This window comes from Metopolophium dirhodum, chromosome 9 (assembly GCF_019925205.1).
Source record: "Metopolophium dirhodum isolate CAU chromosome 9, ASM1992520v1, whole genome shotgun sequence".
Lineage (NCBI taxonomy): Eukaryota > Metazoa > Arthropoda > Insecta > Hemiptera > Aphididae > Metopolophium > Metopolophium dirhodum.
This window is the reverse complement of record NC_083568.1, coordinates 22358203-22383156: the sequence shown is the minus strand read 5'-3', so window position 1 is coordinate 22383156 and position 24954 is coordinate 22358203. Positions and strand designations below refer to the sequence as shown.

General features: G+C 36.2%; 1 protein-coding gene across 2 annotated transcripts in view; it reads left to right on the top strand.

Moving 5' to 3' along the window:
- LOC132952906 (uncharacterized) overlaps positions 1-24954 on the top strand; it is a 65068-nt gene that overhangs the window by 6347 nt on the left and 33767 nt on the right. For both annotated transcript variants that reach the window (XM_061025407.1, XM_061025406.1), the window contains exons 2-14: positions 9313-9487; positions 10600-10766; positions 11943-12910; positions 13749-13805; positions 13913-13971; positions 14045-14202; positions 16908-16962; positions 17445-17526; positions 17615-17707; positions 17808-17867; positions 18241-18403; positions 18501-18626; positions 22667-22874. In XM_061025407.1, the coding sequence (XP_060881390.1) occupies positions 9326-9487; positions 10600-10766; positions 11943-12910; positions 13749-13805; positions 13913-13971; positions 14045-14202; positions 16908-16962; positions 17445-17526; positions 17615-17707; positions 17808-17867; positions 18241-18403; positions 18501-18626; positions 22667-22874 (2358 nt within the window). In that variant the 5' untranslated portion in view covers positions 9313-9325. The remainder of the gene's footprint in view (positions 1-9312; positions 9488-10599; positions 10767-11942; positions 12911-13748; positions 13806-13912; positions 13972-14044; positions 14203-16907; positions 16963-17444; positions 17527-17614; positions 17708-17807; positions 17868-18240; positions 18404-18500; positions 18627-22666; positions 22875-24954) is intronic.

Sequence of the window (24954 nt, the reverse complement as noted above, 5' to 3'; positions counted from 1 at the left end):
TGCTTACGGCGGGAGGGATGGGGCGCACCGACGTCTTTGGGGCGGACACCCTTTGGGAAACTAGTCCCGGGCCGACCGTGCGCTCAATGCTCGTATGGCGTATAGGTAGGTTCGGCGATATATTGTGCCACCTCTGCTTCCGAATTATAATAATATATTCATTCCGATTACATTTTTACATAATAATAATACTATGCGGATAGGGTACCTTTGCCTACTGCAGTATACATTATTGTTGTTGCGTATATTATGCATAGGTAGAGGTGTACCTATGCGGCGGCGGCAAATTAGTACGATCATTGTGTGTTTGCATTATTATAATATTATTTAGATTTCGCCCTCCCAGATCGCTGTTGTTTTTTTTCTCACATGCAACACGTCTATACCGCACACCGTATAGTCCACGCGGTCGTTATCTAAAACCGAATAACTAATTTATTATATTTTATATATTGTATAGCCGCAGAGAAGCTAATAATATAATACCGAGCGTATTTTTTTCCGTTGGACGGGTCGTCTCGGGCCACTGCGGGGGTTAGGGGTTACGTGGCAACGAAGAATAAATCGTCATGTAACTTAGATTTTAATTTTGACATATTTGTCAATTTACCTAAACTTTAGGTAGGTACCTAATGAATAATTTCGACGCGTAATAATATATTATTAAGACGAAAGTACCTGTATAGTGTGACTATGGTTTTTTTTTTCTATACATTATATTCAAATAACACTGATATAAATCTTCTGGTATTTAAACTAATAAGTAATAACCGACTACTTCGGAGTAATTATTAATCATTAAAATAAATGTAACTTTTTGCATGATCTAAATAACTACAAACTCTATTATACTAAATTATTAATAAATAAGAACATTTAAATATGATCATTAATAAACAATAATAAACATATTTCATGTACCGATTAGAAAAAAGTTCTTTCTGCTACAACTAGTGTACTTATTTAGTATTTACTATACTGTAAAGCTAATTCAACTTTTTTTTACAATAACAAACAAATATAAAAAAACAGAAGCCTTGCTATACATATATATTATTTATTATATATTGTCTTATGTAGTCGATTGAATTTTTTTTTCATAGCATGTGATTTCGTAGAATCTAAGTTATGCAGTTTGCGATCAAATTCCTGAGACGAAAAAAAAATATAGTTTGAGTTTCTTTAAAATTCGGTTAGACTCTTCGACTGACATTTTCAGCTGCTATATACGCGTATACGAGGCATAATAATATAGGTACATGGGGTGTTTTTTCCTTAAAAATACGTTCGTATATATATAATATATATACTATAATATATAAGTATTTAGTATATAGACATTATAGACATATAGTATATTATACATATATATATATATATACGCATATATATATAATAACGTTCACAATTCACGAGATTTCCAGGACGTAATGTCGCGCAACGGACGGGCACGCTTCTTCGTTCTTATTTATATATTATATTGTTACCGCATCGCGCAGCAGATGGTCTATACTTGGATGGATGTGCCAGGTGGTGTTTCGCTATCCTCAGATTTGTCCTTTAACCCCGTTCCTCGCGATTTGGCCATCGGCATTCCGCCGAAATGGTTCCGGCAGTATAGGTTAGAGGTACCTCTACATATACCTCTACATATTATTACACACGCGCGCGAGGTAATGCGATCCGAAACGGAAACGTACAAATTACATTGCGGGCGAGTGTAATCGCGGCGTTGCATTCGTATATAATATTATTATTGTACACACACACACACACACACATATATATATATAGGCACGTGGACCGGAAATAAACACGGGATTTTCGTCCGCGGCGAATAAGAGAAATAAAAAACGGTTATTGACGTTTCTATGGGCTAATTCGGACACCTTCGGCCGCGGCGGTATAAACTATATTATGCGCACTCCTTTGACGTAACGGATACGTAGTTATTATATTGAACGAGCGCAGACCGCGAATTCGGTATTTATAATATGTGGGTATAACAACAATATGATTGTGAGCGGATACGTTTTGACCTTAGACGTTCTCACCCATTTCTCATGCGTATATAATATTATGGTCGTAATGTTTTATTATTATTATTATTATTATTAGAACGAGTAAATAATATCATATATTCAATTACCCCGTAACCGAAACAGCGTGTGCGTACCCTATGAAGGACGAGGAAGAGGAGGAGGTGGTGAAAATACGACGAACAATGCGATCGTACGGCGTTTATACTATACTGTAATATATTATGTTTATGTTCGCGAAAAACAATCCATTCGTCATTTCAAAGCCGAGGAAATGAAAATATGATACGCGTAATCGATACCTACTTAAAGGGAAAACAATAATAAACGAATCGTTATCACCTTGCAATATAGGAAGTGCGATATAAGTATATAACATAACATAATATTATTATGTAGGAGGTATATATCATAGGTACATATTATAATTTATGCATTCAAAACAATACATGTAATATTGCATATCAAAAAGTTTTATTTATAATTTTACCTGAATAACAGTGTTACCTATATGCAGTAGGTACTTATACGAACTGTTTGTTTTATAAAATAGGTATAGGTACGCGAACATTATGCAGGGTGTATGTTGCGTCGTTCAAAAAAAAAAAACAATGAAGAATTACTTGTTTCTTATACGAACTGTTTGTTTTATAAAATATAATAGGTGGGTATGCTTAAATTATACGATATCTTGTGCCGTTCAAAAAATTAAAATAAAAAATACGTGTTTCTTTGTTTGCGTATTATATACGAGACATTTTGTTTGTAACAATTCAAAATCTTTTACGCGCGCAGTTGTACCAACGAAAAATTCAACAATTTTTTTCTTACACAATACAACAGTTCTGGTATGGAACACATTTTTCTGAAATTTTTATGATCACACAATAGTCAAATGAAGCACAAAACAAACTTTTTATTCGTTTTCAGGATAAATCATTTTTAGATACATGAAATAAAACAAAACAATAAAACTGATGTTTTTTTGGTTTGATTTTATACGAAAATATTTTTGAAGTTGTATTCCACTAAGTTATATTTTCACTAGGTGTTCAAATACCAAGTTATGTACGTTTTAAAGTGAATGCAGGAGGTATATAGACGAGTCTATTTTGTAGGCGAACGGGCGAGACTGTATGGAAAAAGACCCTGTTACACGCGTTTCGCTAAATAATAACTAAATAAAAAAACCACTGACCCTATTTACACTCGTACCATTCACGTTCGATTTGAACAAAAAATGACTGAAAAACGTTTTATATACGCTCAAATGTCGAAATTTGTACACATTCCCCGTAAACTGCGTATCGAAAATCAAACATTAGTGGAAGTAATGGCATTTGACATATTGACAACCGTCCAAATGTGTTATTAGAAATCCATTTCTATTTCTGATAAATACATGACACAAGGGCTCTACGGACCATAACGGTATGTTGTTATATATATATATCCCTAATAATAATAATACAAATGTTTTTATATAGAAGCACATGTGATGTGAAGTGATCGTCTGTATAAAATGTGATGCGTCCTTTAGAAATCGTTTCGATCGGCATTGTCGTCGGACCAGTGGGCAAAAATCGTTTACAATAAATAATAGAAGAACGAGCATTTTACGTTTACACTTATACATATTATAGCGATTTTATAAAAGAGCAATAATGTGTAAACATTTAAAAATAAATGCTGTGACAGTATATAAAGACGTTTCTTCGTATTGTAGGATACCTGCGCGTTGTGCAAAGACGTCCAAACACAATCTCGACAATATTGACGACATTTAGGTCAGTCCAGACGGTCTTTTGAAAAATAATGTTATACGGCTTCTTAGAGTATAATAATGTATCTGGAATACGTTTAAACGATTGCTGCAGCTGTATACAAGCTGCAGGTTTTACTACTGGATCCCCCCCTGAAAATCTTTTTTGAACTACCCTTGTGGATTAAAAATAAAAAAATTGATAAAATAAGTATAACAGGCCATAATTTTACCTACAATAAATAACATAAATACAATTGATCAACTACCCCTGATTATTATTCATAGCTCATTTTTCATATTTCCTTATCTATTTTAGTTAAACGTCGTTAAATTAATTTACCATAATTTTTCTATGCTTATTATAATATAGGGGTGTCACAAATACTGACTTGTATATTGTGATACGTACGAATTTTTTTTTTTTTGCAAAATTAAGAACTATTATATTAATATTATTATTATTATTAAATGATTTGTAAATAAACATTAAAAGAGCGTCCTCAAAGCGCGTTCAATTCTATTCTGTAAATACTTCCGATGTCATTTAAAAATACGTATTTCATTATTCAGCGTGACGGAGTCGTTCATTTTTAGGAATATAATTTTAAAATATTATATCCATTTATAAGCACACACTACAATGTGCAGTTTAATTTTTGCACTTTTTGCATTTCAAAAACGGAAATATGAATTTATTCAACCACAAACCCACACGGGTGGGTATTATATTTAATAATAATAATAATAATGAAACCATGTTCAAAAATATACGGGTCCCCTATATGATTTATAAATTCAAAGCTATTCATGTCGGTATGGAGTAACGATCATTTCAATATTTGAATACAAAATTATTAATACGTTTAATATATTTGTATGTATTATTGCCTCTCATAATATTGTATAATAATAATAATATGATATAAATCTAAACCCAAACAATTTCGATGATCGGTTTAAAAAAAAAATGTTGCAACTCAAAAATTGGTCTTATTTTTAAATAGTTATATTTTACTTCATTCGTTGTTTGGGTATTTTTTTTTCGCACGATACGTATATTATATAGATACCTACATAGGTAATATTATAATGACACGTAATTACTATAATTTTCTCGGCGGACGAGAAATAGAAAGAATGAAAAAATGCTTTTTAATTTGTTGGCAGACGCGTATTACTGCTGCACGAATATATACGACGGACCTCCGGTGGGGCACTTCCTGGGTGTTTCCTCGTCGCCGTTCTACGTTATATCAATTATTATTAATATAATATATCGTGTGACAAGTGTCCCAAAGCCGTCGTCGCCCGGACGTAAGACACCGCGCGGCCTTCATCTACTGCGACGGATAACATCTCGGATACGCTCTTCGTTATGTCTCGTTGTCGTTGTAATTGAGTTTTCTCACAGTAATTATATTTGAAAACTCTCGAGTGGAAAAAAAAAATAATATTTTTATAATATAAGCTCAGCTCATCATCATCGGAGGGTTGCAAATTATCATTTACCAAACCTGTATCTTTATTTGTTGTGTTTTATTTATATGTGTGAGATATATATACTACTACTATACCTAGATACAACACCTATACTCACTGTACTATTATGAATTTATTTGCAAAAATATATACAATCATTATACTTGACGTCAGAAACGCGCGTATCAGCTACCCCGTTCGATCGATTAATCATATTATATATCGGCCGCGTATACATTATAATATATGATTATCTACATTTATAGACTCCCCGGCGCGCGTCTATCCCTACGACGAACACAAACAACTGTAAATCCGCAAAACAAGTAAGCGAACATCGTCGGGGTGGCTTGTGTGTTTATATCATTATGACTATTTCTATTATTATTTACCTCTATATACCGTCACTCTTCCACTCGCTGCACGCTCGTAGTGCATGACTGGTAATTTTTCAGATAAATCCCATCGATTGTAACGCCGTTGCCCGATGCACATTGCACCCTATCCCTCTCGAAACAACGCACCTATATGCGCGTCGCTACCTAATAATACTACGTTATTCGATATTTGGAAACATTATAACCGTAATACGGGAGTACTTCGGACGATGCCGGCGTGCGGGGTATATGTGCATGCTATAGGGAGTGGAAAACGGTAAAATTAGCATGGGGGTGTCGTCCGCTGCAAGTCTGATGTGGCTTAAATACGTGTCGGTGAGCTTTGATAATACAGCGTTTCCTACGCTGCACACGCACAAACGCACGTATATATTATTATCGAACAGCTACGAAGTTTCCGGTCCATGTACCTACGCACGCGGCGTGTGTATGATGGATATATATATATATATATATATATATATATATTATAATATTATAAACGCATCCGCGCGATAACGGCCGGCTCGGGCCTGCAGTGTAGTATACCTTTACTGGCGGCGGCATTCAAATTCCCAGTGACGGATCTGACGTAAAAAAATAAAACATAAAATAAATAAAACCGAAAAAAAAACACGCCCGTAAACCACCTGCGCCCGCGATCGCACACCTGTTTCGGACGTCCGAGACTCAATTTAACACGATGATTTCCATGGCTATTGTTATATTGGTTTTCACCATTGCCGCCGCCGTCGTCGCCCGTTCTGCTGTTAACCAACAACGCCGTCGTATCCGTCCGCGGCCGACGGGGGGGCCTCGACTGATGGGACATACGGCGAATGGCCATATATGCATTAAACGCAAAAGCCTTTTACGATAAATAACACACACACAAATACCTATTTATACATATTAAACATAGTAAATGTGTGTCGAAAGCAATTTATCCGGTCTTTATAAGACGCTATATGAGTCCATTGAGCAATTATTATTATTATTATTTTTGTATATGTATATACGTACACCTTGGTCTCTATAATTCTTACATTGGTCGTATAATAACTTCCGACGACGGTTATATACTAATTTACGCGCGTCTCCCCCTGTCCCATCATCGCTGACAGGTCCTCCCGGAAAAAAACGGATTTAACGATCGTAATTAGTAATTACCGTCGAAACCGTTTTCCACCCCAATCGATTTTGGCATTACTGTTTGCGTTTAATGTTTAAATAATTATTAAACAATATATATTATAATAATGTACTATATTGTAGGTACCTAACTAAGTTTAGTGAAATGAATTTTTTTTTTTTACTATTACTCGACTGGCGTTTTGTCGAAACGTTTTTCTACGATTACGATCCAAAATATGTTCGTACTGGCTACACGACGCAGTAGTGTAATGTTATATTATGTTATAGAAATAATAATAATAATAATATAATGTCTTACATCCGAGCGCAATAAATTTTTATTACAGTTATTAGGATTATATATAAAAATTGAAATTCGTAATCTTTTTTATGTATTATTTGTCTCGTATATAAATGACTGTAAGGAATTATTATAAAATATATAATTATGGTAATATCAATCGTGGTACTAATTATTTGTTATACACTTTTATTTTTTACAACTATTATTTACATGAATTCCATATACGTCAACAAGGATTATAAATTAAATACACAACCGCTGAAAATTTGAATATAATAACACGTTATCGATCTGACAATTACATAGTATAATTTTCGTGGAACTGCAATAATAATTAGCGCCGTAAAAATAACGATATACACGCACTTGTACTCATAGGTACATTATGTTAATCTGAATTCTGAATTATAAAATTTGTATTGGTACAAATGACATAGGTACTAATGATATGCGTACAGTCATTTTCGATGCATTATAATATGGTTTGTGTACGGATATTATCTATAATATCTTAACGTTTTTTTTTTTTTTACATATTATTGAATTTATTCACCCATTGCAATTGTTGTTCTGGTCACTGCGTTCAATGTAATCATATTTGTATTACTGTCAACGTAATCGAAATTGTGTATAGATACAGAACGCACTCCAACAATCGGGCCCTATAATATAGATTTATTTTTAAAAACGACTGTTTTTGTACATATAATATTTAATACATTTGTTAGGCATAATAATATATAATTATTACGGTCACGAGCCATTAGGTCTATTAAATAACACATTCTAGATTTCCCCTAGAAAATAAAATTCTATTCGTTAAACTCGGTCTGTCGAGTGAACCATGAACACGACCTGAAAATGTGTATCGAATATAGCTGGCGTTGGGTTAAGTATCGCCCACGAACTTACGATTCTACAATTTATATATTATCATTATAATACAAGAAACGCAATAATAAAATGTAGGTTATGTACCTATTATATTATACGATGCCGTCTGCGTGACAAAGTCTGCTGTGTAGTTTGTCACGATACCTAACGATATTGTTCTACAGATTGTAATTAGATGCGTCGGGACTATAAGCGGCCCGTGAAAATTCCGTATTCAAAGGGGTATCTTTTTCCGCTTTATTATTATTATTTTTTTTTTATATATCAGTTTTTATTTCCGCACGAACTGATCGCTGATTTACGACGGTTGATCGCTCACAAAAGACACGGCGATCGCACACAAAAGAATACGTCTAAGTGGCCCGGTTAGGAATCCATGGGAGAATATAAACTATCGGTATTATTTCGCGCCGAGGATGGTCGTATACCTGGAAATTTATGAGCTCGGCGCAAAGGGGTTGTCGCGACTTTGAAAGGGAGAATCGAAAAAACACCGACTTGTTACCGAGTAACATGTATATATGCGCGCGATGTACCGCGCCGTGGAGATATACATAGGTACGATGAAAAACGGCGACAAAGAATAGCGTGATGTGTACGACACCACCTATTGTTCTAGGGTGGAAAAAAAATGGACGAGAGAGTACCTATTTTTTTTATTCACACATGTACCTATATATAAATGCATTTTATATATACCCTCGAAATAGAGCGGTTTTTATTCCGCCTCTCCGCGCCACCACCGCCGCCGCCGTTCAGTGGCAGATAATATGCTAATAAGTCACTCATATATACGGTATGTATATACCGCACGGTTGTCACGGCGACGGACTGCGGCATAGATCATTTCTCGTTTCCAAACGACTAAATCGGTTATGGGCCGATACGCCGCTTACGTGCACACATATGCTAAGTAGGCGATAAACAATGCAATTCAATTTCCGGAACCGCCTGTAATAAATAAATAAATAATAAAGCCAACCGGAAACCTGGTGCTGTACCTAACTGACGTCGTCGGTTATTATCTCACCGTGTGCTTTTCGTATTTTTTTTTCTTTTTTAATTCTACCTATACCGCTATATTATTATGGTTAATTGTGTAACCGAGAGTTTGCCTAATTGACTATGGTGTTCGTATATTATGTGTTATGCGCGGGATTGATTGACGTCCGAAAAAAACGAAAAAATTTACACCTCAACGCGCGACAACGTGTGAATTGAATACTCGACGGTGTAAAAAAAAAAAACCCCACATTAATGCCCATAATTCTTTCGGCTGCAGTGTTTTTATATTTATACAATTTTTTTTGTTTCTCGCAGATAACCGTCGGCAATGTTAAAGTGGACCGTGGCCGGACAGAGGGGCGGGGGAACGACGACGTGGAGACAGACGACGGTGGCCGACGAGTCACCGCCGTGTTTTTCGGAAAAGCCGCGGCGAAGACGACCGTCCAGAATGTCGGGCAAACATGACAAGGAAAACGCTGAGTGTGTGGTAAGTTAAAATAATATATTAAATAAAATAAAAATAAATTTGACAATATCATTGTAGAAGATATATGATGCGTATATATATATAATAATTAATATATATACCGTATGTCCAAGAAAACACAGAAACAGGGTACAACAGTATAATTAATCTATCCATATTACTTAGTGCCCTATTGAACTCTGTTTGTAGAACATGAAACTATATACTATTGAATCATTGATCTCCCGTAGACAGAATTCCAAAATATGTATATAGGGTACTAAGTATAACGTAGGCAACTGCGAGTTATAGAGTGTACCCAGTGTTCGCAAACACACGGTATATTATGTCGAGACAAATTACGGTTTTGGAATTGAAGGGATTCGATAGGCACCTCTATACATAATAAAACCCGAACAGATTGATAATGTTTTCGAGAAATGATATTTTGACACATGTAGTGAAAAGGTGCGATATAGACGATATCAAAAAGTTCATTATATATGTATAGGTATGACATGACCGTCTGCAGATCGAAAAAGTCGAATGTACCTAAATATAATATTTTAAGTGGCGTATTTATACGGAAGACCACGGACCGCCCAGCTCATACTTTTCTAAATCCCGAAGGAATTTCGTAAAACATTTTAAGTATCGATCGACGTTAAATTTATTCTCTGAGTAGTTGCGATGCGCAAATACATCATTTAGCACATGACCGATAGACCGGACGAAGCTGCACAGTTCATTTGTTATAATGTGCGTTAGGTATATAATTTAGTATCGTATGCATAATTTATTCGTCCCTCGAGAGTATTCCGGTATACATTTTTGTTGCTAATTTTAATACTGGTTTCTTTTTTTCGTGCAATGTGATTTTAGCAAAAACTAAAATAAACTAATAATATGTATATGAGTACATACATAATACATATATATAAGTACCCAAGCAGTGTATACACGCGTTTTTTTATCATACTGCTGCAAAGTTCCGATAAACAACTAACTTCTATGATTCAACTGCGATCATTTTTTTTGGGCAAAAAACGTTGTGCAGTATTTTGAATTTTGCGTACACCAACCAACTCCTCAGACACTTGACAACATTAAAACCATTTTTGTCGTACTTATAGGACGCGATGACACCGACAGCGAAGACTTGTCGCCGACGACGGCGGGAGAGCTTGAGAGACGTGAGCAACCACAACAGCCCGGCGGCGGCGGCGTTACAGATGTCGCCGGGCGGCAGACGAACGAAAAGTCCCTGCACGGAAGTCCATTGGATGCCTGTGCAAAAGAGGTGAGAAACATCATACTTTCACGTGGATCGCACGAGTTGGGGGCAGTAAATCACAGATTATTATGATTTTGTGGGTTTTGCGCGTAGTCATTGATATAAAAGTGGAATGTTTGCGTCCTAGACCTATATTTGATGAAAAAAATAATGTTGACGATCCGTGAATGCTCAACATAATGTTATTCACTATCGTGGCGGAGTGACGTTGCGCGGTACACTACTTTAACGTCTAATCGATATCGACTTCAGTAGATATATTATATTATTAATCATTGTAGACTGTGCACTTAACCGTTCCGAATGTGCTTGCATCTGACTATAATAGGTATCACAGTAAAGTTTTCGACCATTCGTTATTTAATATTATAATCGTCCCACACGATTAACGGATGAACACGATCCACGTCGATAAACGGATGGGTTTGCCAATAATTATTTTTAGCCCGAAAATCTTCTTGGCCCCGGGCATCTTAAGGATCAAACCCGACCTTGTGCGCAGGTATAATAGTATGTATCATTATCTCATTGACTGCCAAACGACATAATAAAATAACGATGACAATATTATTATATTAAATTATTATACTCGTCGTGCTAGAACGAAAGCCGGTAAACGTATCGCAAATAATCGAGCTCGAATAAACCGCACGATTGCCTACGCGCGTTTACCGGAAACACGCGATATTGTTTCGTCAAACGCATAATGACTTTATTAATAATATATAATATACCTATGACCGCACGCAATTACATAAACCGTGACACGGTAGATTTACCAGTGTAATGATACCGTTTACGCGGTAAACACGTTATTGTTAGTTGTTTTTTTTATTTTTTATAACGTCTTCGAATTATTATTTTCGAAAACTATGATTTTTTTACGACGCAAAAAACTAAAGCCTTCGGTATTTACTGTCGTCCCCGAAGATCCAACATGAAGACATTGCGGGTCAATAGATAACTCGTATAGTGGACATAAATAGCGTTTATAATTTGATAGCAAACGATTTGTAAGGATAACAAAAATAACGACAAATCGCTTGCAAGCACTTGGGTCTTGCAAACAAAAACATTTTTTTATTTTTACAAACAGTTCTGGACCGAGGTGATAACACTGTTCTGAAACCACCGCCGTGTATAAAACATTGTTTTTAACCTAATTATATTATTCTGTCACAGACGATCCGGTGACGATATTTGTTGGACGGACGATAAGGTGAAAAGGAAAAAGCCGTGTACGGCCGACCACGTGATCTCTACGGCGTACGCGGCTGTCGCGACGTTCGCCTCCACAGCAACAGCAGCCCCAGAAGTCACCTCCACCGTCGCCGTCACCTCCGTCGCCGACGAGCAGCTGTGCGTGTCCATGTCGCCTGCCGAAGAACCGGTTCAGCTGTCGCACAAACAATTGCCCGCGCTGCCCACCGTTCGGACTCGCAGTCCCGGTGACCTGCGCGCGTCCAGGCTGATCGACCGGTACGTGGATCAGATCCGCATGGACGACGTCACGTTCGTCCGCGGAAACAACGAACGGCTCAGCATCGTGTCGCCGCTAGCCAAACGACTGGCGGAGATCCGGTTGCGTCGATCTCCCGGGAAAGCGACGACGACGGAGGCCTGCAAACGAAAACGATCGTCGTCCGACTGCGAAGACGACTGGCCGGAGACGCCGATCGCCGGCAACAAACGGCCCGTCGCCGCGTGGTGGTGGCAATGCTCGGGCGGCGTCGGCGGCGGCGGCCTAACTCTGCCCGACGGCCTGCCCAGTCCGTTCCACTCGACGCTCAACCGTCCCCGCGTCGGCGGCCCACTTCACCAGCGGCGGATCGGGACGCCCAGCCCTATAACGCCGCTTCACCGGCAGTCGGCCGCCGACGATTCCGACGACTATTGGAAGACGCCCGTCGGACCGTCGCTGGCCACCGGCGTCCGCTTCGATCGGCTGCTGTCCACCACGTCGTCCACAACCGTCGACGACGAGATCATCTGCTGCAGTGATCCGCGCAGCCCAGCCGTGCTGGACGAGACGTTCACGCTCAAGTCCCGCAGGTGTCTGTCGTTTGTTTCACCGCCGCCGTCTGATTCGTCGGCCAAAAAGCGGAACCGGAAGTCATTGAAAAAACCGTCTTCCGCCACCGCCGACAAAGGTATACGCGTTAAATATGTATACGAATAAATAACGATTTAATGTTTTCGCATTGCGCATTTACCCCACTATATTATGCAGTAGCTGGTGCATATAAAATGTCATTTTTTTTTTATTTGTTAAAACCGATTGCATTGTAATCATAGATATTATGTTGTATTTTAGATTAAATTACAATGCATTTAAGTCAGTTCATTCCGATAAGCTATGCTTGTGGCGGAGTAAATAATGTGTAGTAACAAATTTTGGAATCTGAGCTGAGAGATATGAATGAAATAATTGATTTTACAACGTGTTATTTTTATATGACAGTGTAGACACTTTGTGTATAGTAGAAATAATTCATCGATTTTCTACTTCAAGGGTGGTTTCTGGTAGTGAATTGGATCTAGTTTGCACTTCGAGGGTATTGCACAATATGGATGTAAATAATGATAGCTTCTTATTGTCGCAAAAAATAAAACAATTAATTTCAATTAAGTTTTCATTACTATTATATTATAGCACTTACTAATATTATTATTACTAAACTACTTATAGGTATACCTATAATGGTACCTAACATCGTTAAAAAATTATCGGAATACGCGGAAGTAAAATTACCAACTAACTTTTAATATTATTTTTAGCACTTTTTGCATTTTTTTTGACGAAATTCAACTGTTACAGTTAATATAATTTATAAACTATATCCGAACACGACATTAATTCGAAATATATGTTTAATGTGATCTCACGTGATAGTTATTTATAATTTGTATTGGATTCGTGTTTCTGTCCATAATACTCGGCTGCAAGCACGTAAATTAGAGTCTAATCTTTATACATTTTCGTTTTAGCTTCCGGCCTAGAGGTATCCATTGAACTGAAAGACTCGACACACTTAACCGTATTACGTAAGTATATATATATATATTTACTCTTCATATTTACTTTTTAAACTGTTTTGCCTTTTACCTGCATTGTTTAACAAACAAACTTTTGATTGCTTTCGGTGCTGTAGTTAAAAGAGGCAGAAATCTGGTGTGTGCAGACGGTGAACCGCCAAACACTTATATAAAGGTAAGTTTGTCGCCGTGGCGCCATTGTTTGCTGGAATTGAATATTAGATTAACTTGAGATTATTACTACTCAGGTTTACTTAGTACCCGGCAAAGGAACTTGCCACAAGACCCGAGTGCGGCACAATTCTACCAACCCTCGTTTCGACGAATCTTTTTCCGTACCACTCTCCGAGGAAGATCTGGACAAGAGAATATTGATATCCGCTTGGCACCGAGACCGATCTAAAAGGTAACGCTATCGACACACTTCATATATATATATTTAATGCCCAACAGTATATTGTTTTGAATTTTAAATGTTCGCGAACATATTTTCCACGATAGTTTACAAAAACCTTTCTTTTATACTATCGAAACGTAATTTATAATATAAAGTTATTCCGTGACTTTAAATTTTTAATTTATTCCGACATTAACGATTTCAATAATTAATAAAAAAAATATAGATATATACCAGGTACGTTAACTTGAATATTTTACGCGGTCCAACGTCGAGCTTTCGCACACACAGACGCGTTAACATTATTTACGCTATACGAACAAAAGTTTAGTAAATTATTTTTATGAGTTTTACGATTCGAGTTCATGTTTTATCTGAAGTGTATATCAAAAGTCAAAACTTGAAATACACACACACACACACACACACACACACACACACACACGAATACAGACATGTTATATGGCTTTCAGAGTGAATTTAGAAATGGCTTTCGCGGGTCTCGTCAGTTTCTTTTTAAGAATAATTGATTACTATTGTTTCGCAAAACAACTATAATATATGTGCTTGTATAAAGGCCGACGCGTACTTACAACCATCGATGTTTTATATAAAACGCAACGCGCCCGTCCAATCCTGTTATGGACTTTTGTAATGGACACTGCAGCAGTACGAAGTATATATAATATATTATACTTGACAATCTTGCGGTTCGTGTTTCGTTTCGGATCCGATACGCCTGCCGACGTTTTCGCGAAGTTTATCCGATTTTCGTTGTGAATTACACTCACGCGCCGACAAAATATAATATGTAGGTAGTAGGTAACTGAAAATTACAACCACACATCACGCGTGAACTTTCGATCTGAAGTCTCGAATGACCGATACGAAACGCGCCCGATACCTGCGAAAATACCGCGCGGCGGACCCTTATATCGTTCACGTATGTTGGGCAAAGATAATTAAATGCAATCATTAATTGTCCAGATGATATGAGAAATGGGTCAATCGAATAAACACGAGAGATCGCCGCACTATAATATATAACATTATAATCCCAACCGTCGAAAAATTGCGTCACACAAATTGAAATGCCCCGAGAAGATTTCGGACGCGAAACATCACTCACGCGTGATAATCTGCTGCTACTATAATAATAGTATAATAGTCGAATCACCACACACATAATAATAATAATAATAATAATAATAATAACAATATGTATATAGGTCGGACGCATTACAATGTTCGTCGGCTCTACGGCCTATACATACGTATTATGTACCTATATAATTGTGTATATATACGAAAACCTATTCACTTAATATTATAATGGTATACCGTTTGATCACCATTTTTATATAACACGGTACATAAGAGACGGCGTAATTGTTTGTGCAAACTTGACTTTGCGCTCGTCGATAAAAGAAGGGTCGCGCCGTAATAATAATAATAATATTATAATATTCACATTATTCTTCGACAAACGTGTGTGTGTGTGCGTGTGTGTACAACAATAATAATAATATAACTATGTACACGGATATTACACATCGCCGAGGCGTCGGTTGCGTCAGATTGTGAAACAGTCCCAGCGGCGGCTGACGCGCGTCAAGTCATATTAATAATACACCCGGTCGTGTGTATTTACTGGAAAATTATATTATACCGCGGTACATAATTGAGCGCACGATATTGTATTGTATCGATTTGGTTTGGCCGCCCGGTATAGACGCGTTTCGCGATTGTCGCCGAGAGATCGGCACGTACACGGGGTAGGTGTATAATAAAAAATATGGTCATTGGCGCACACACGACGATTATTGGTCGCGGGCCGAAAGCGTAATCAAACAATTATACCCTCTGCAAGTGCGCCGTGTTTCGCGTCCTACCACCGCCACCCGACCCTAACGCGCGATGCCCCGCGTGACCATTTCAAAGGGCACCGCGGTACATCATCATCGTCGACGATGACAATTTTTTTCTCCTTCTAAATCTCAAACCGACCGGAACGGCCATCGTCGTTCACCGGACCGCCGAGGAAGACGTGTCCTGGCGCGCGGTGGAACGCGGACGAAAATATCGACTCGGCCCCGACAGAAACGAAAAAAAAAAAAAAAATGACGCGAATGTCGAGTGCATGATATTAGCACGTTATGATCACCGTACGACAAAGACGGCGGCGGCGGCGGCGGCAACTTACCCTTGTAGCGTCACGCTGTTTATTATTATTTTTTCCGTCTTCCCCCACGACGGCGGTCCGATTTGCATTCGCCGTACGACCTATCGTAACCGCCGACGTCGTTTCGAGGGATGCTGCCGCCGCGCCGAGTCCGTGGGGTGGGTGGGCGATGGGACGGGGGTGCGAAGTGCATGACGGGGCTGCTGGGGGAGGAGTGCCGGCCGATCGATCCCGCGCACACCGCGAACGGCAAACGTTCGGCGGCCGAAACAAGCCGAGCCAGTCGTTTCTCGTCCGTCCGGAAAGCCGCCAGTTCGTTATCGTTTTTATTATTGTTTTCTTTAATATTTTTTTTTTGAACAAAATTTCTCGCCGGTCCGCGAAGTCGACGAAATTTTATTTTACGCGTACGAAATACCGCGACACACAACACTATATTATACTTACTATATATATTCTACATAGACGACGTCATCGTCCGTACCTCGTCTCAACTTTTATTCATACTATACCGTTTATTTGTTTTACATAGGAGGAGCGAGTTCCTGGGCTACATGTCGTTTGCGGTGAAAAACGTACTCAAAAAAGTAAGTCGTTGCGTGCATAGCTAGTATTACCGTAGTTATTGCACGATAATAATATTATATTTTAAACATTAGACGGGATTGGGTAGACGACAATGCGACGGAACGTCGCGTCGTTAACGATCACGTCGTAGTGTATTAATATAATATTAAATTCGCTCGGCGGCGATTCGATCACGAAATTATCGCGATGTTAATAATTACATTTTCGATTAAATCGGAACAATGGATACTGCTACATAAACGTGGTATTTGACGAAGCTCTTCAAGTGTCGAGAGCCCATTGAAATGTATACGGCCCTTCTTTTTATAATGTGACACTTTCAATATGACGCACACAATATATAAAATAATACGACGATGAGAGTATTTAAAACATTTGACCCAATTACAGATATTTTTAGTGATTTATCGTCGCCACTAGTGTGTTATAGACAAAAATAATTTAGAAAGCCTATTCTGATTGATTGTTTTTCGTTCTTCAGGAAATAAACGGTACGTTCAAACTCGTACCGCAAAGTCCCGGTCGAATGCCTCCCCACTCGACGCCGGCTCATCGACCACAAGGTCAGTACCTAAATCATATATTGCAATATAACAAATATCTATGTTTCCCGCTCAACTGAATATTGTTTAACCATGTTTTGCCTTTTAGACCTGACTGTGGTTAAGACCGTACACTGCAGTACCGATGACGATGAAGAAGACATCATGATTGATGACGAAACTACTCCCAGTAACCATTCAGGTGAGTGGTCTGTTATATTACATGGGGTTATACGAACAACGTAAAAATGTCAATAATCATGGTGTTGAAAATTAATCCTTGTTTATTTTTTTTGTTTTAGTGTCCGTCAAGGTAAAATCTAGTCAGAAGCCAAAAAAAGACACACTGACAACTAAAACGGGTAAGTGTACCATAAAGTAAACTTATATTTGGTTGGACGTCTTCAAGCATAACTTACACTGTCGATCGGTCTGTGTTCCAATTTGCGTAATGCGTTCAATATTATTCACAGCACCTAAAACTGTTTTTCTCACGCGATCGGGCTTATAATAACAATAACTCAAACGACTTTTAATTCGCATGTTCGTCTACATAAGTATCGCGAGGCCTTTATTTTATGTTGACGCGCATTTTGGTTCATTTGACAACGATAAACGTTCATTATATAAGACCGCCGAACATTTCTCACGTCCGTTTTACAAGCGTGCTTCCGGAATAACCGAACATAAAGTAATAACGATATAGTAGTAATCATGTTTTTGCATATTTTCCAGGCAACGAAGAAAACAAATTCTTGCAGTACCTCGAGTTGGACCCACCACTGTCGTCCAATAAGGATGGCAAAACCGGCAGAACTCCTTTCACGATTACCAAACGGTTGTCGAAACCCTCGGGATCCAGTTTTGGATTTTCTATAGCGTGGACACACCCCCCGAGGTAAGAACCCGCACGCACTAATAAGTCGTTTGGTTTTTTCGATAACAACACCGGATATGAATTAAAATAAATTACATTTACTATTTCTCTTGCGTAGGGTGGAAAGAGTGGAGTGCGGTTTGCCTGCAGACCAAGCGGATCTGAAGCCCGGAGATTATGTAGTATTCATCAATAAAACTAACGTAGTGATGATGGCCGAAGACGACGTCATGGAATTGATTAAGTAAGTTTATTTTTGTCCGTCCGGTGGTTTACTTTTACGATAAGTACCCGAACCTGACAGTTGCTCTAGAATAATACGTGAGGTAGATCAGAGTCGAGCATCTCATTATTGTTTATATACATACCCATAATTTTCCTAATATAATATCATGAAACTTAATTAACAGTCAAACTAATAACTATAACTTCTGGTATAATATAGTACCTACTTATATTGTGTGTTTTTATGTTAAAGTGAAATAATACGTTTAATGTAAATTATAGAACAGTATAATATAATATTTAAAACAACGAACTCTTTAGACGTTTAATATAATTAAAAGTAAAATTATTATTATTTTTAAAGTTATTCGAAACTGTATTTGCAAATCGTATTATCATTATTCTCTGTACATGTATCGTAACGTTAGGTACCTAACATGCAGAAAAGTCAGAACTCGGAAATTGAAAACTAGGTACACTCTTTTTAAACACAAACGACATAAGTTAATTTTGAAAATCGTTGTTAAAATATACAACTAACGTTTAATTAAAAAGACAATCTTGTTATAATGCGATTAATTTTAATAACCCGAATTACTTCTGGTGGGATAATCTTTCTCGTAAGTCTTGTTGAATTACAACAATAAAACGTCACAGAAATGAGGAAAATCTTCTATCTCTAACGTTTGGAACTAAACGCGAATTAAGATTAATAGTCACAGTGATTATATACACTAAAAAATAGTTTTATATATTAATAAAATCAGTAACCATAATAATAAATTGGATAAAAAATTGTTCTCTCCCTCGATCTGCGTGGGTACTTAATGAATAATGATATACCACCTAAAATTATATAGAGCGATGCTTTAAATAACGTTTAACGCAAATTATATTTATTTTTTTCTTCAACGAGAGATTACTTTGAACGTTCGAAACAATTACTCAAGTTTTTTTTCCATCCACCGAACACGACAATGTTAAAGTTATTGTCGATGTACTTTGTCCCACATTATTCAATGTGTATAACCTAAAGTGCATGTTTTCCGCGACAGTAATAAATTGCGGCGTTACTCTGGATAAAATAAAAAAAAAATGGTGGCATACGCGTTCTACATTATTTCGGTGTGTAAGGAATTTCTAAAGACTCGTATACGCTGTATGACAGTGATCTTTTGACTTTTCCGCAACAAGTGTATAGAAAACACCATTATTCAACTTTCAGCATATCGCGATGTCTGCTTGTTTCGGAAAATAAATCCGTTTGCTTTCGATGCCATACTAAATAGTATTATACACACATGGGCCGAACGAACGCGAAAATCGCAAATACAATATAGCCCGTTCACCTGATCGGGGTGGTTTTTTAAACGACATTAGTAACACAATATGCAGTTATAGGTAGTAATAATATTATTATCGTTGGTCTATCTAGTCTGCTTATTTTTGAGAATTCCTAGGGGATGCACGCCTCATAATATCCGTAGATTTTTTTTCACCTTGCGAACCGATTAGATCGTACATTTAAATAATAACAATAATAATTGTTGATATAACTATTGCATTACGAAGAGTACGTATTTTCGAAAAAATATAGGTCTTCGCCCGAATGAATTGTGTCCCCGTCGGCCACCACTATAATATATCAACATTATGGCGCGTTGTCTTTAATTCGATATTACGTTTTATTGACATTATTCGATTAATAAATAAATCTACTACTTATATCTTCTACTATATGTGGAGACCGGAGGGCACGTTATCCGGTTTTTCTGTGACATTAATTTTGTAAGTTAAAAGTTTACACACATACATCGAATTAGATATTTTATCAACATATGACATAAGTTATTGGCTGTATTAGGTATGTTATTATATCATCCTCGTAAATTATACTCACAGAAACTTGGCGTGGTCGTAGTGTGTGTGTGTTTTTCTTTGCCTACGTCATATTACTGTAGTAAAATGTATTCAGCTGTATTATGAAAGATTTCCCAAACTTCAATCTTATAACTAGGCCGATATCATTAGAGAGAGTATAGGTTTATACTTGAGCGGTGAGCACTAAGATCGTTTCTAAAATACGTAATCTACCAACGAATTTAAAAACGATTTACCCGAACACATATATTATTATATACCTATTTATACTCACATTTATTGTGTTCGTATTTTATTTGACGACCATCGGCGAAATCGAAATATGAATTGGAAATAACGATGTAAATATTATTCTATAATTTTGACTTGGCGCCACGTATTTATTTTTGTTATATTTTACCACATATTACGCGCACAGCGGTCACATTTCAATAAATGTAATAGACAAACGGGACAGTTATATAGTAGACTAGTAGTATAACTTCTAGTAGACTAAATAGTTTTTTTGTTTTTGAAATTAACAACATTACAGAGCAGACGACCAGAAATATTTCCAGACTTCGATTAATCGGGAGAGGAAATGATATCGACTAGGAAATATGATATTGTTACCCATACTTATATCCTCAAATCAAAATAAACTGCGGTACCTATACGAAAAGTTCACAATATATATATATTATATATAATATGCTCACGATTTAAACAGATTAATAATAATTGTACACGTAATGTCAATTGATTATACAATAATATTATGATTTCATCGTAAATATAAGTGTTGTCGTGTAAATATTTACCGCGCGTAACCATACGTGTATCTGAGAAAATAAACTATTATTAAATAAAATGTTAATTTGACAAGCCGGAATGACGCGCGGGTGATACGAATATTATTGTGGCTTTCGGGTTATGAGTACAATCTATTATTACCGCGGTACCCTGCTGGTGGTTATCGACGATAATTTTCTGAAATTTCATGATTTAAAAAACTACTCGAAAAAATACGTAGTTTTTGCTATAAGTTACCTATAATAAATTACGAATTGTACATTTATACACATAATCCCAGTAACAAACGTTGCAGCGCAATATTTTACGCGTAAACATGGCGTGTCAACAATTTAATTTTATAATATGTAAAATATGATGAAACGGAACCTCTGTAATGAAAAATCTCAAAGAATACCTCCAATGACTAATAATACTACGTCAACAATATTGCCTTGTGCCTTTTAGAACAAAATAAGCCGGTAGCTATAATGTACTTAGACGGTATTAATGAGTGCTGAGAATGGCTCTTATACGCGTGCCAACTTTTCAATTTAGACACGAGTTTACTCGAAATGAAAGTTTTGTTTTTACAAATGTATTTGTACATTACCAGTGGAAAATTGCGTTTCACCAATATTGGAAACGATGCGGAATTTCGCGAAACATTTGCACAAAACACATGTGACATGAAACGTTATAACTTTCCTTCCGCTACCACTTCATATAAATTTCCCGGAGTATTTGTTTTAATCTCTTATACTGTTCTTTCAACTTGTTCAAACAAGACCTATTTAAATAACAAATGTATAACATGTATAAATAAGTTTAATACTTATGTAAAATTATTCGTGTTTCGGTATTAATCAAATTTGCACCATGATGTACATCGGGCAAAAGCCCATTTGCATTAATAATAAAATAAAACAGCCTCGTACGCGTTAAAGTCGTTTCAAACTCCGTGAAAAACTTTTACATTTTTTTTTCTGGTTTTTGGTTTAAATTATGGTACATTGCGTTGACAGAATAATTTTAAAAAATATTGCAACGAGAAAAACGAGTTTCATTGCGTTTATACTCCATCTTCATCATACTTGTATATTTTATTGTATTATCTACCGCTCGGTTGAAAATCGTGACGAAAATGAAAATAAATGCATATTATACATTATGTTTAAAAAATATAAGCCGAGTAAATTCAAACACGACCAGAATCAAAAAAAAAAAAAAAAAATTCGATTTCAATAGTAGTACTTGCCTGTCCTATGCTTTTAAAAACAATTAACTACAATGATATTATCTCAAACATCAATATTATAATAATAGTTAATAATATTGACAAAATGGGATAATATTTGAAAACAATGTGATAATAACGGTGTGATTCTTTTCTTTTTCACCTAACAGATCGTGTGGAAATCAGCTGTCGTTGGAAGTGTACAACAAAACGACGACGGCCAACCGGAGGAGGAATCAACCACCCCCGAGGTCCGCGTCCACCCCGGGCGTACTCAGCTTGGCGGCCGCGGCGGTCAGCCAGAGCGACACGACCGTTTCTCTGCAAGAGCCGCCCCGAAGACGATTTCACATACCTCAAGTGACGTTCACGTCCGAGGTAGGTTCCGGCGTTGTCGTGTGATATCGTTTTGCGATATATTAATTATTATTCGCTGTTTTGATGCTTCAAACCGTTTTCTATTTATTTTTTTCCGTTTGTAAATTATAATATTATTATTTGTTTGTAAATAGCTAGGTTCCTTTCATTATTATTATTATTATTATTATTATTATTATTTTGTTTTTCGTCTTCAACGTGTCCGCGCGTTTGTTATCATCATAATCGTGTTATTATTACAACTACTATTATTATTATTATTTATAATCATTATTTTTGTGTGGATACGCGATGCCAAGAAATGAAAAATCGACGTGTTTTTGTAACCAACTAAGCCAGTATTATACTATATTATATTATACCTACCTACCTATACGCAGATGCCAGTACACCACAGTAATAGAAAACTGGTTGGGAGAACTTTTTCTAGTTATACAAAATATGTACTAATATAATATTATAATGACGATGTTAAAAAATTATTCCCCAATCGGTTTTATACACACTATTACAACATTATAATCGTATGATATCGAGTGACCAGTATTTTCGCATTATCATCATTTTTATTTATTTTTGTAGACAACAGTACACACCCGCATAATATTGTTTTATGTTTGTTCTCGTTTATGTTTGTATTATTTTATACATTATTATTTTTATTTGATTGTTGCATGCGGCCGATGCTCGTCGTTATTTGTTCCTCTCGTTCGTTATAGGTGTGTTTGTACGTTTTTTTCTTTTGTTTTTATGAAAAAATTTTCACGAACAACATTTTAGTATTATTATTATTTTTATTATTATTATTATTATTATTATTATCTATTATTATTATTATTATTATTATTTATTTTGTATCCTTTTTTTGTGTACATAAACGCGTTTAGTTATTTTTTGTTCCGTAGATGTGTTGTTTTAATTTTATTAGTGATTTATAACCGTATGAGTGTCGGATAAATATTTTTCTCCGAGCGCTCTCTTCTCGTCCCAATGTAGTTTTAACTACGTACGTAGGTAAATTATTATTTTTATCGCTGCAAACAATTGTTTATGGGAAAAGAGTACCTAACAATCGTACATCTAGATTCACGACTAAATATTAAAATTAAACATTTTAACGAAAAATGTGGGTATTACTTAAAAATTAAAATGGAGAGACAATTTATTTTATCGTTTTAGTGTTAACTAAAGCGTGTTTGAATTTTAAAGCAATTATATTGCATTCAGAATGTGAACCTGAGCGGAGTAAAATTTAATATTTATACTGCAATTAATATTCCTATAGTAAATAAAATATCAGGTGAAAAAATAAAAATATTCAAATTTTATCAAGTTAAAAAATAATATTTAGTTGGAATTTCAGGACTCTGTAGGTACCGAGTACGTATTATTATTATAAGGTCCGTGTTCCCAGCCACTTCCCCTGCTAATACATTTTTAAGTGATGGAGTATTTAACGATATGCTAAAAAGCACTAACCTTTACCAACGGAACACTGCTAACATTTGTAAATGTTTGATTGGAGGTAGGGAGCTTGGGACACGGATGTATTAAACAGCGTCACCTAACCTAATTCGTAATAATCTGCTGCAGATTTCAGAAATAATTCTTAATTTATTGTAGATATGGACAGTTACTAAAATAAACCACTCATTTTATATAGGTCAAATATAATATAAGTTATTGTAATGTGGACATGTAGTATTATAATATATTTTAACTGCATACAACAAGATCCATATCGTTATTTTTCGTGTAAACAGCAGAAACTTTACTGAAACACTAAAACTACGGTTATGTGAAGCATCGTTCCTACCTTCCTGGAATTTTTGGTACCATAAAAGTTAATAATATAAGACAGTTGTATATTGCGTAATAAAAGGATACACTCCTCCGATATAAAATAATAGTCAACGAAACTTTTTATTTTTAAAACATTTATAACTTGTCGGTTCAAATTTTAAAATACGGCGAGATGTCTAGATGTTTATACTTTAATACTTTCTACGACATAATACCATTCCTAATAATTAAGGCTAAGATATAAATCCTAATATATGATGAGGTAGTATGGTTTTTT